This window comes from Hippoglossus stenolepis, chromosome 20 (assembly GCF_022539355.2).
Source record: "Hippoglossus stenolepis isolate QCI-W04-F060 chromosome 20, HSTE1.2, whole genome shotgun sequence".
NCBI lineage: Eukaryota > Metazoa > Chordata > Actinopteri > Pleuronectiformes > Pleuronectidae > Hippoglossus > Hippoglossus stenolepis.
In genome coordinates this window covers 16,394,059-16,405,577 of record NC_061502.1, presented here as the reverse complement: position 1 = coordinate 16,405,577, position 11,519 = coordinate 16,394,059, and the positions used below count along the sequence as shown (strand labels likewise).

The 11,519-nt window shown below is 40.8% G+C and overlaps 2 protein-coding genes across 4 annotated transcripts; one reads left to right on the top strand and one right to left on the bottom strand.

The window, feature by feature from the left end:
- The first annotated feature begins 5 nt into the window (after nt 1-5).
- slc35a1 (solute carrier family 35 member A1) lies at nt 6-4,063 on the top strand. Its single transcript, XM_035143954.1, has 8 exons — nt 6-222; nt 474-654; nt 1,352-1,511; nt 2,025-2,177; nt 2,278-2,344; nt 2,611-2,787; nt 2,877-3,011; nt 3,291-4,063. Exons 1-8 carry the CDS (start codon nt 213-215, stop codon nt 3,416-3,418), a joined length of 1,011 nt encoding a protein of 336 aa, XP_034999845.1. The 5' UTR covers nt 6-212; the 3' UTR covers nt 3,419-4,063.
- Nucleotides 4,064-4,400: 337 nt separating this feature from the next.
- On the bottom strand, nt 4,401-11,340 carry rars2 (arginyl-tRNA synthetase 2, mitochondrial). 3 transcript variants are annotated; one of them, XM_047338131.1, is made up of 20 exons: nt 10,997-11,340; nt 10,709-10,774; nt 10,311-10,413; nt 9,907-9,990; nt 9,719-9,819; nt 9,535-9,590; nt 9,098-9,181; nt 8,702-8,778; nt 8,462-8,620; nt 8,239-8,345; nt 7,974-8,069; nt 7,678-7,738; nt 7,324-7,400; nt 6,486-6,610; nt 6,106-6,173; nt 5,900-6,009; nt 5,213-5,308; nt 5,038-5,112; nt 4,670-4,733; nt 4,401-4,587 (listed from the first exon to the last, which is right to left on the bottom strand). In XM_047338131.1, the coding sequence occupies exons 1-20, from the start codon at nt 11,089-11,091 to the stop codon at nt 4,501-4,503; spliced, it is 1,791 nt and encodes a 596-aa protein (XP_047194087.1). In that variant the 5' UTR covers nt 11,092-11,340; the 3' UTR covers nt 4,401-4,500. The 3 variants fall into 3 exon arrangements, with proteins under 3 accessions (XP_047194087.1, XP_034999842.1, XP_047194088.1); XM_035143951.2 differs by having other exon boundaries at nt 10,709-10,782; nt 10,997-11,338; XM_047338132.1 differs by lacking the exons at nt 4,401-4,587; nt 4,670-4,733 and having other exon boundaries at nt 5,038-5,131.
- Between the last annotated feature and the right edge of the window lie 179 nt (nt 11,341-11,519).

The window sequence follows — 11,519 nt, the reverse complement described above, 5'->3', positions numbered from 1 at the left end:
TGTTGACCCGCGGTGCATGCTGGGTGATGTAGGCAGACCCCGTTTAGTCGCTCTCCGCCGGGCTGTGGTCGTGGTCCATCTCCGGTCTCCTCGCGTCCTCGGCGGCGGACTCACCTCGGACCAGCCCCGCGTGTATGTGGAGGTTCTAACGCCATGTAACAAGCAGGACAACCGACCCCTTCTCCCTCCAGGACGGACACTCAACAGACACAATGGCCGTCGGTGAGTTTTACCTGCGGCTACATGCTAGCATTAGGAGCTAGCTTAGAGTGAAGCAACAACGGTGGCAACAAAAACGACTTTAAATGAAATACAATGTCTCCAATCTGCTGGTTACACGTCACTGACACATGTCGGTGATATGTGAGTGTTGTTAAATGAGTAAAGATGGAGCCTGTCGTCGGTTTCGCTCTGAAACATGGAGGATGACTCCCGTTAGCTGCTCGTCAGTGACTCTCCCCTGTTTCCTCCAGAGAACGTGAGCGTGGTGTTCAAGCTGTACTGCCTGACGGTGATGACCCTGGTGGCGGCCACGTACACGGTGGTGCTGCGGTACACGAGGACCATCTCCTCCGGGGACCTGTACTTCTCCACCACCGCGGTGTGCATCACCGAGGTCATTAAACTCGTGCTGAGTCTGGGCATGTTGACAAAGTAAGAGTCCGTCAGCTTCACTCTAAACGTGGGGAAACGAACACAATGTACAGGACGTGGGGTCCACGTGGAAACTATTGTTATTGTTGTCAATACTGATCAATCTGCAAGCTGGTGGTTAATCGATTAATCATCTGGGGTATGAACTAGAGCCTGATCAATTGGGGGTTTTGGGGGCAGATACTGTAGTTAGGGACTAATACATGTTCAATACCAATATTCATGTGGCCTTTATTTAAACTCTGGGACAAACTGATTGTAGAGACCTCATTTACAATATACACGACTGAAGAAGATAAAGAAAACATTCAGCGAAAACATAAATAAACACTCACATTTGTCAAGTAGGGAAGTCAAGAGCAAAAAAGTAAAAGCCTGAGGAATAAATACAGATTATACAATTCAATTTAAAGCAAATGAATCAATTAATATAGAAACAGCTGGAGGTAAGAATAAAAATATGATTTGATCCATGAATTATTCTCTGGGAAATTGAGGAAAATGTTTGAAAAAACGACCCAAAAAGATTGTGGATGTTTTTGTCGTCCACTTTGAAACACGTAAAAAAACTCGGCAGGGAATCTAAACTGTTTAAAACACTACAAACTTGTGTTAATTAAATTAATTTCAATTTAAGTTGGTCACCATTTCCTCTTCTCCTCCTCTTATTGGTCTGTTTTCATGTCTTCTCTCCCAGAGAGACCGGAAGCCTCAGCCGGCTGAAGAACGCCCTCGTGGAACACGTGATCTACAGCCCCAAGGAGCTGCTGAAGCTGAGCGTGCCCTCGGTCGTGTACGGAGTTCAGAACAACATGGCCTTTCTGGCCCTGAGCAACCTCGACGCAGCAGTTTATCAGGTAGCATTTTGGATGATGTTCAAATTAAAGTACAGTGTTCATCACAATGGAGAATCTGAAACAGCAATATTTGAAGTTTTTTCTGCAAAGATTATGTGAATATCAAAATAATTGATTTGTTTTGTGTTGACGACAAATCGTTTCAGCTCTAAAAGTGAAATGTCGAAAAATGGTGTTGTTAAATTTCTTACATTTTCCAACAAAAGTCTGAAACCTATGATATTTCAACTTAAAATAGAGAAAAGCAGAAAATCCTGATAAATCTGGAACCACAACCATAACCACTTTGATCCTTTGTGACGTTTTTCACCGTACTAATATACAATTACGTTTTTTCACCAAATATCTTACACTTTTACACTTGATTTTAGTGTAAAATGCCTCAAATATGTGGCGATTATGTTGAAAAGTCAACAGCTACATGGTGTCTACAGGAGATGCTCGGCCCTCCTTCCCTTTTTATAAAAAGGGAAAAACACAGTTGTTTGACTCCAGCTGTGTTTTTCTGTTTAGGTGACCTATCAGCTGAAGATCCCGTGCACGGCCCTGTGCACGGTCCTCATGCTGAACCGCTCTCTCAGCCGGCTGCAGTGGTTCTCTGTCTTCATGCTCTGCGGAGGCGTCACACTCGTACAGTGGAGGCCGGTTGAAGCCACTAAAGTCCAGGTACGGGTGACATATCATCGTCTATGTCATGTGACGACCCCCGTCATGGATCCTGCTTTTTATTACCTGGTGGCTCATGTCTATGTTCCCCCCCCCACAGATCGAGCAAAATCCTTTAGTTGGCTTCATCGCCATCGCCATTGCTGTCATCTGCTCTGGATTTGCAGGTAACGATGACTCTTCCTTTATATTGATTTAGTAACTGCACATAAAACTAATCATTGCAGTCACTTAAACAACACTGAGCCCGAGTTTTCACAAGGGACTGTGTGATGTGCATTCAAACGTGAAAATGATAAAAACTTATGTCAATTCACATCACAAGTTGCTGAGTGACGTGTTTTTATTTGCATGGGAGGTAATTTATCTGCCATCTTGTTTCAGACTTGAATGTTTTTCTTGGTTCTAACTTGTGTTCCCCCTCTGATTTAAGGTGTTTACTTTGAGAAGGTGCTGAAGAGCTCCGACACGTCTCTGTGGGTGAGGAACATACAGATGTACTTGTCGGGCATTGTGGTCACACTGATGGGAGTTTTCATGAAGGACGGTGAAAACGTCCTGGAAAAAGGCTTCTTTTTCGGTTACACACCCTGGGTGTACTTTGTAGTGTGTAAGTACGATAAAAGCGGAGAACGCTTCCTATTTATTTACATGTTTTTCACAATTGTTCGGTTGACACTGTTCCGTCTGTGCTGTCAGTGCTGGCCAGTGTGGGAGGCCTGTACACGTCGGTGGTGGTGAAGTACACGGACAACATCATGAAAGGCTTCTCCGCTGCGGCCGCCATCGTTATCTCCACTGTTGCATCCGTCATCCTGTTTGGCCTGAAGATAAGTAAGTTAACCACATTGTTGACAGACTGACGGCTGAGAAATGTTTTATTGTTTTTCCAGTCCAGCCTGTTCTGAGATGAGGGCATGTGTGTTTAGTGCATATTTTTTGATAAGGAAACTATAAAAAACTTGACAACGTGTTATCTGATTGAGGAACATTTTTTGGATCTGCCCTGTGGGTCTGTGCCGCCATGTTTCCTGGAAACGTGTGGAATTCCAGCAGATCCCATTCTACAACTGTCTTATTCAATTCTATTCTCTTTCTCCCGCTCTTGTGCAGCAATCACATTTGCCTCTGGTGCCTTACTCGTGTGCGTCTCCATCTACCTGTATGGACTTCCAAAGCAAGACACGTCCAAGCTGAGCCAGAAGGACGCAGAGTCCAAACAGAAACTGATCACTGTGTGAGTCACTGAGCTGCAGCAGCAGGACCAGGTGTGCTGGACGGTATGTGGAAGTCAAGAAGCTCCCGCCCTGGAGGGATCAGGGAGCCGATCCAGCTGTTTTCCAAATGAACACTCGGTTGGACTCGCTCCGTTTTCAGTTCATCACGTCGACGACAGCTGTCGTTCCACTTCCATGTTTCGATCCAGCTCACCAGAAATCGTAGTTTTTTTTAATTCTTTTTTAAATCAAATTCATGTTAGTTTATTTTTTGAAGTTTGTAAATAATGTGAAGCAATCAGTGAAACCTTGTTTTCATCTTCAACCACGCTGGAGTGACATGATTCAACTATATCCACGTTTACTTTGGGGCCTCCATGTATTTTATCAGAGGCGTTTAAATATCACACCTCCTTCTCACGGAGTTATTATTTTAGTCGGTTTTAAACCGTTCCGTGTTAGTCTCTTATGCTCATAACCACATAGTGCTGATTCTCAACGTGCCCAAACCACAGGAGAACAAACATGGACAGGAGGAGGATGAGCAGGTTGCATGTGTGATGTTTAATATCTTCACTGTCTCGTATCTTTCGTATCAGATCTGTGTTGGATTCTGCTTTGTTTTAAAGCTTTCATTAAATTTCAATGGAAATATGTTAGAAACAAATAGTGCCTCTGAACCTTTTGTCAATATACAAACGATCTAACTGGGTTTCTTAAGAGTGGGTGTTCAATAAAAACTCTTATCTCCCTTAAACAGGATATCACTTTATCAATGATTCATTTATATTCAGTGTTCCTGTTGATAAGAACAAAGCTGTTACTCCATTGTATAAAAAAAGCTTCAGGAGAAACAAACTGAGCTTCTTGCACCAGTCGGAGCTCTGGCATCTACATCAACTGTGAATTACATCACTCAGCTCCTGTTTTTACAGATGTGGATAATGGTCTGTAGAAAAACTCAGTTACTTGGTCACAATCTCAGTGAGAGAAAAAGGAACCTGAATTCAAGTTTAAAAAATGCTATTTTTAATATGTAATGCTCTTATTTACAGTACAGTTTATCTACAGCCACTTGCAGCAGTCAAATAACATTGGTTAAGGTTTCACATTTTATCAACCGGTGTGATGCCGAGGATCCTCATCCCGTTGGCCAGGACTGAGCAGGATCTGCTGAACAGCCGTAATCGCGCCTATTGACATTGAACAAATAAACGTTAGATGATGGTGCATTTAAAGAAATAAACGTATGTACATAAGGATTTCTCTATCTACCTGTGCAACTTCCTGAGGGCTTCCCTTCACCGGCAGCTCCCTGTGTGCCGTGGCGATCAGGTGGCTGGAAGAGAGGGAAAAGGAAAAATATGAATACGCCTGAGTACACAGTTGAATTCACACGTGTGCATGTTAATATGGAAGCTAAATGCATTTACTTGAGAGAAACTTATCCCTTGTTTAGAATTAAAAAAAATTTATCTCAGAATTCAGAGAAAACTTTCTTTAAAAAATCTGGTCAGTTTTTACAGATCAAAAATATAATACATTTTCAGGAGAACAGGGCAAAACATTGATTTCCTAAGTGAAAGCTTTACCCTTCAATTATTCTTCCATAGGTAAACACAGTCTGAAATCCTGTTCCTTACCACAGCTTTAATAAGAAGTTGACCAGATGTTTGGGTTGGAGATCCTGGGCCGACTGATACAACACCTCGTCATAACTGCAAACAAAACGAAGACCTTATGGTTTTTAATTGGCGCAATTATTTGTAAAAGGTGCAGAGGAATTAGGGGATGTTGGGGGTTGAGTGGTTCGCTTACCGAAGGAGGTGCTGCAGGATGGTGACACTCGACTGCTCGAGGAGAAGAGACGGATCGAACGTCGCAGCATCTATTTCTTCATTCCTCCGTATTAAACTGCAGTAAAAGAAAACAATTAAAATGTTCAATAACCATCTCACGAGTCTTGTTGGCTTCGGACAGGTTCCATCCATCATGCTAATGTGTCTGGTTTCAGTGGGTTTGGATTTTTAAATATGGAATTCCTGCCAGAGTGATATTGCGTTTTTCAAAACTGCAAACAAACATAAAAAAAACTCTGAAAGAGAACTAGCAACTGAAATCAGCCAGTGGAGTGTTTAAAATAAACTTTACTTGATGATTTGCACTTTCTACCTCTTTATGCTTTTAAGGAAAATATCTTTACCTGTTACTTTGCACTTGGGTTTATTATCTGACAGTTTAAGTTCATAGTTACTTTGCACATTCAAACGTTACATGCAACGCAACATATCAGTTTAGAAAATATAAAGCGTTACAGATTAAACGCTGCAGCAGCATGATATATTTATATCTTGTTTATATTTAACGATAAATTCAACATTTGGGTTTTTTTAAGGACGTTTTCCAAGCTAAATGATGAATGAATAATGAAAATAGTAATTTGCTGCACAACAGAATGCAAATATTCCTGTGGTCGTGTTTTATTCTTTTCAGCGGCGAACAGACCTGCAGAGTCGAGCATGTGTGTATTGGAGGAAGACGCCCGTGTCTCCCTGTGCCTGCAGCATCCTGTCCCAGTCGAACTTGTAGTCTGAGTTCAGGGGACCTTTAAAGTCCTGAAACACAGAAATGAGAAAGAAATAAAGTCTCTGTCTCTCATCAGATTACAGAGTCATAAAGTAGTTGATGGTGAAAGTTTAAAGGTGATTTACCTGAACTATCAGGGCACTGATTCCCACTTTCTCTGCCGTGTCCTCTGGGTCGTCCAGTTCCTTTGTTGCTGTGGAAACAACGAGAATTGTTGTCACTCTATTTACTTCATGACATCATTCACAAATATATAAATCCATCTTTAAGTTTGAGGTGTTGCAGTTAAATGTAGTGAAGTCAATGGAAAATCTGCACAAAATAATGTGTTAGAGTTATTACTATGATATACTAATGTTAAAATGCTTCCTGTAGCCCCTTTAAACACTTAAATACTTCGACACTCAAGCCTGGATTACTTGTACTGGGACTCATGCAAACAGATTTTTACCACTCGTGTATCATGTATAGAAATAAATCCCTTAATGTATTTGGCAGACTTTACTTTTTGATTGGCTCATGTTGTGTAACATCCTGGTCCGAGCTTCGTCCAGCACGTCCTCCAGAAACACCACCTCACCGGTCCTGGTCTTCATCCCCCGCACCAGGCCGAAGGAAACGTGCTGACAGCTGCAAGCAGGAAGTACACACGTTACTCGAGACACACACACAATACAACACTGTAACAATACTTCATTAAAAGTAGAAATGTTATTATTACTGATGTATAAGGAAACTTTAAGTTGAAACTGACTGAGGAGTGATTTTATGTCATTCATACACTGCTTGGTACTTTGATCTATACCAAATTATAATGTTTCATAAGTTTATTATATACATTGTGAATTATATATACATTTTTCTTTTAATCTTCAAAGTATCCACAGCTGTCAGATAAAAGTAGTTAAGTAAAAACTAGAAGATGTTAGAAATGTAGTGTAGTAGAGTGTAGAGTCTCTTACAAAATAAACAAACCATCTATAAAATGTATATAAAATAGTCAAGTAAAGCACAAACTGATCCAAACTATTTACTGAGTGAAAATGTTTCACCATCCAGGATGTGGTGTGACGAGTGTTTCTTATTAAAACACTGTTCTGTGGTGGGTGGAGTACGGATTCAATTATTAAGAAATCCAAAGGAATTCCCTTTTCATTCCATTCTTAGTTTCTGCTCTAGCAGTTTTACAGACAGTGCAGATAGTTTTGTTAGTAAGAAAGGTTTCCCAGTATTTCAATATTAAGTTTCTTTCTTTATAAAGTTACTGTGTATTTCCATCAGTGTGATAAGTAAATTATAAAATATATTTTACAAAACTGTGTGTGTGGTGTCTCTCCTGCTACCTCTCCGCCCAAGGATGACCCATGGCGAGCAGAATCTGGAACAACTGCTGGAAGTGAGTCGCTTGACTTTTATCCGTCTGACAAAAGAAAAAGAAAAAGAAATACAGGCACAGCAGTGATTCGAGTGTAAAAGCAAACCAGCAAGAAACTCCAGTAACAATAATAATCGAATTTCAAGAGGAAAAGGGAGTTGAACAAATCTTCACTTGGATGATATGTTTTCTACTTTTGATTGTATGAACTACTCATTACTTTTTGTTGCGGATGAATGTGTTTATTACTTTGTATGAAGTTGTCTTTAAATCAAAGGGCAGCGGTGAACAAGTGAAAAGGTGAATGAGTCAGTGTCCTCACCACATAAATCATCTCATCAAAGTGGTACTTCTGTTTTCGGTCAACAGCTGCAGCCAAATCTCTGGAATGGAGCAAATGCAAAAGAGGTTAACGTTGCACGGTTGTCTGTGTTTAAGACAACAGATCTTTTTGGGGCATTTTCACCTTTATTGGATAATTGACAGTAAAGAGATAAACCAATAGTTCAGACCAGAATTTCAGTTTTATGATATGTATTTATGATTTAACCTTCTCCAGGCCTGAAAAACTATTCTGTAAAATTCTCCATTTTGTTGTGACTTCTGATTTGCACTGACCTGGTGATGTAGAGAGTGGTGCCGTCGCTGCGGAGCACTGTGCAGACGCTGCTCCCGTCTCCATCAGGGGAGAGATCCACTACACCAGTTCCCTTCCTGTAATACATACAGTGTGATGATACAACTCCCATAGGTGCTGGGTGCATATTCTTGTAAACAATACTAGAAGAAAAATAAGGTTTACATTAGACTCTATTTTCTTGCTAACAAACAAACACTTCTGGCACCATTTACTGATCAGAAACCATCACATACTGTCACATACTCTGAGGTTTTCAACAGGCCTCGACTCCGCAGCTGCTGCACCACTTCCTGGGCCTGACCTTGGTGCTCGGACTCCCCGGAGTAAATATCAAAGTGGACGCCTAAACGCTGCAAAGATCAGATTTCAGTTAGTGAAATGTTAGAATTATGTTTTGTTTCATTTCTCCCATCAAGTGTGTATTTTAGAGATTTAACTCTTTACAGTGCCGCGCGACTGGTTGTACCTTGTAAATGTGTTGATACTCGCTCACTGTGATGTCTCTGAACTGTTGCCATAGCGACACGGCCTGGCCCTCATGCTGCTCCAGCTGTCTAAAGAAGTCTCTGGCGTTCTGCCTCACGTCCTCATTCTGCTCTGCTTCCTTGTTCACTTGAACATACACCTGAAAAAAGACACGTCACTTGTGAAGTACGCACCGTACTTTAGATCACAGGATTCAGATCTTGCACACATACAAACTCACCTCGAACAAATGCTGCAGTGGATTCTGTTTTAATTTCTCCTGAGATCCAAACTGACCGAACCCAGCGCCGAGCAAACCTGAAATCCAAGAGGAGAAACTAACATCTGGGACGTTATGATACTGGTTCAATGTTTTAATATGTTGGATTTAGAGAAAGGGGGAAGCCAGATTTATTTTTAAACTTTCTTTATCTTTGTGAGATGTTTTTTTTTGTTATTGACATTTTCCCCCTTTTCCAGGGGAATGATAAATGGGTCATGAATAAAAAAAAAATCAGACACATTGAGGGAACTGATATTTATGAGCTTTTCAAATTTGTGCCACTTGATTGAATCTAAGGGATTATTGGGCTTTGGTCTACTGAGTGACATTCTAGTTTGCACATGAGCTACTCACCAAACTGCATTCCCCAGTCGCCAAGGTAGTTCATTCGAATGACGTTGTTTCCGAGGGTTTGCTTTAGGTTGGCGATGAAGTTACCTGGAGAGGGAGTTCATTTCTTTGCTAATTATTCAAAGTCATCAGATCAAAATGGGAGTTCACAGTAGAACACAATATTATTTGTAGTAATATTCTTTAATTTACGGTTTCAATTAATTTGTTTTTCGAATTTATGACCAATTAATATACAAGTAGCAGACTTTTCACTGTTGAAAAAAGAAGCTTTGCTGCCCCCTGATGGTCAAACAATAGATCGGCTTACACATATGTTTCTGCAATGACCTAATATTGGCTGATTTATCAATCAAGCTCTAGTTCAGATCAACTCACTTCACACACATATGGATCAATATCAGCTACTTTGGCTTTAGTTACTGAATAAATTAACTCACCAATAATTGTTGACCGCAGGTGTCCAGCATGGAATTTTTTGGCAATATTAGGAGAGCTGCAACATACAAACACAACCTGTGTCCGTTAAAATGTTTATAAAAATATTCATTCTTATATAAAAGGTGAAGACATATGAAGTGAAGATATACAAAAGAAAAAGAAAATAGACAAAGACAAACATACCTGTATTCCACTAATGTTGTTCCTCTCTTGAGATTATTTAAAAGTTCACTATTTAACCCAAACTTCGTATCGTCCTGATTTTCTAACGGCTCCAACATTTTCTAAAACAAATAAAGCAGAAAGATTATAGAAACAACAGAAACAATAAAGACTATTCTCCAGCACTGTGGAAATGTCGGCTCACACACCTCCACAAAAAGCTTGCGATTGACTGTGAAGTTGATCAGTCCTCGATCAGCAGAGATGTTTTCCACCACGCTGTCCTGCTTCAGCTGAAAAACACAACAAGAACCACAACTTAAAACACTTTGTCTAATCTGTGACCTTTAATGAGCCAAGACTGTGAAACCTTGTGTGAACACTACATGACACAGGTATATAGACACAAAAGCTGAAATAATAATAATACATTTGTTGATCGACAGAATATTAATGTGGAATAATGTACAAATACAAGCAAAGACACTTTCCTCGCCTTAACATCATTATACATTGAAATGCGAGTGTTTCCTTTGAGTAGGTTTACAAAAGTGTAGAGACGTAGTAATGCTGCTTCTGCCCATTTCCATAATTCCTGTGAGATCTATCTTACCTGAGCGGCCAAGTTTTCCGCCTGCAGCTGAACGTCTCCGCTGGACGGCAATACTCCATTGGCTCGTAGAGTGTTGATGGACAGTTTAAAGTCGGCCGTCTTCCTGAGGAGAACAAGATCAACAAGCTTTAATAAACTGGTGAGAGGAGAAAATAAAACACTGCATTTTTCATTATGGTGTTTCAAAAACAAATATAAGAGGATATGTATTGATCAAAAACTATCTAATTTTATCTAACTATCTATTTAATCTATCTAATACAGAATTTGCACTAAAAGTTTGTTAATTTCCTTAAAGATGTTGAACAATATTTCTAAGTTTAAGAACAAAGATGCTATTAAAACCTACAGCATATGCAATGGCATATGTTTGTTTTATTTAAATAAAGACACTTAACTGTTTCTTAAAGACAGGAACAGCTGACAGGGCTGGAGACAACAAGTCCTCATGCTGCTGCAGGGTCCTGCTCAGCTGCACGCACATAAACACACACACACACACACACACACACACACACACACACACACACACACACACACACACACACACACACACACACACACACACACACAGTCAATGACAGAACGAGGTTCAACACTATTCTTGTTTTGATCTGTGTCCAGGGTCACAGGCATGTTAGCATTAGCACGTTAGCATTATCATTGTAGACGTTCAGCCTCGTTACCTTCGCTGCGATTCTTCTCCTGAAGAAGTTCGCCATGTTTCCCACAAAGTGCGAACGCGACGTTTTAATCCTCGTTCGGAAACATGAAGTAACATCCACTCATGTTGTGCTCGCAGGCTGCAGGGACGTGTGGCTAATGTACTTCCGCCCGGCAGCAGCGCTTCCGGTCAGCTCGTCCAATCACAACCTTTGTTGCCAGTAACGTCACCGACTCAGGAAAAAGTTGGATTTCCCGGGGTTTGTTCTACGACGCGGGTTCAATACCGGATATGTTCCTGAGATCCGGATAAACTTACCCAACAATCACAGCCAGGCTCCGTGGTCACATGACGCTGCTTATCAACAAGTTGAGATAACTCAGGTTCAAGATCTGAGCACGTGCACAGGAAAGGGGCGGGGTTTACTGCGTGTGACCAATCACAGAGCTGGTTTGACTGACAGCAGAGCCTCATATTTCACAACGAGGATCAAAGTGTTATATTAAGAAATCAGAGCAACAAACACTTCATCCAGAATAAAATAA

Coding starts and splice junctions, on each gene's coding strand:
- slc35a1 (XM_035143954.1), top strand. Junction 2,345..2,610: donor CATCTGCTCTGGATTTGCAG/GTAACGATGACT, acceptor CTCTGATTTAAG/GTGTTTACTTTGAGAAGGTG. Junction 3,012..3,290: donor CCTGTTTGGCCTGAAGATAA/GTAAGTTAACCA, acceptor GCTCTTGTGCAG/CAATCACATTTGCCTCTGGT.
- rars2 (XM_047338131.1), bottom strand. CDS start 11,091: ATGTTACTTCATGTTTCCGAACGAGGATTAAAACGTCGCGTTCGCACT. Junction 8,070..8,238: donor GGCCTGTTGAAAACCTCAGA/GTATGTGACAGT, acceptor TATGTATTACAG/GAAGGGAACTGGTGTAGTGG. Junction 6,010..6,105: donor TCAGTGCCCTGATAGTTCAG/GTAAATCACCTT, acceptor TCTGTGTTTCAG/GACTTTAAAGGTCCCCTGAA.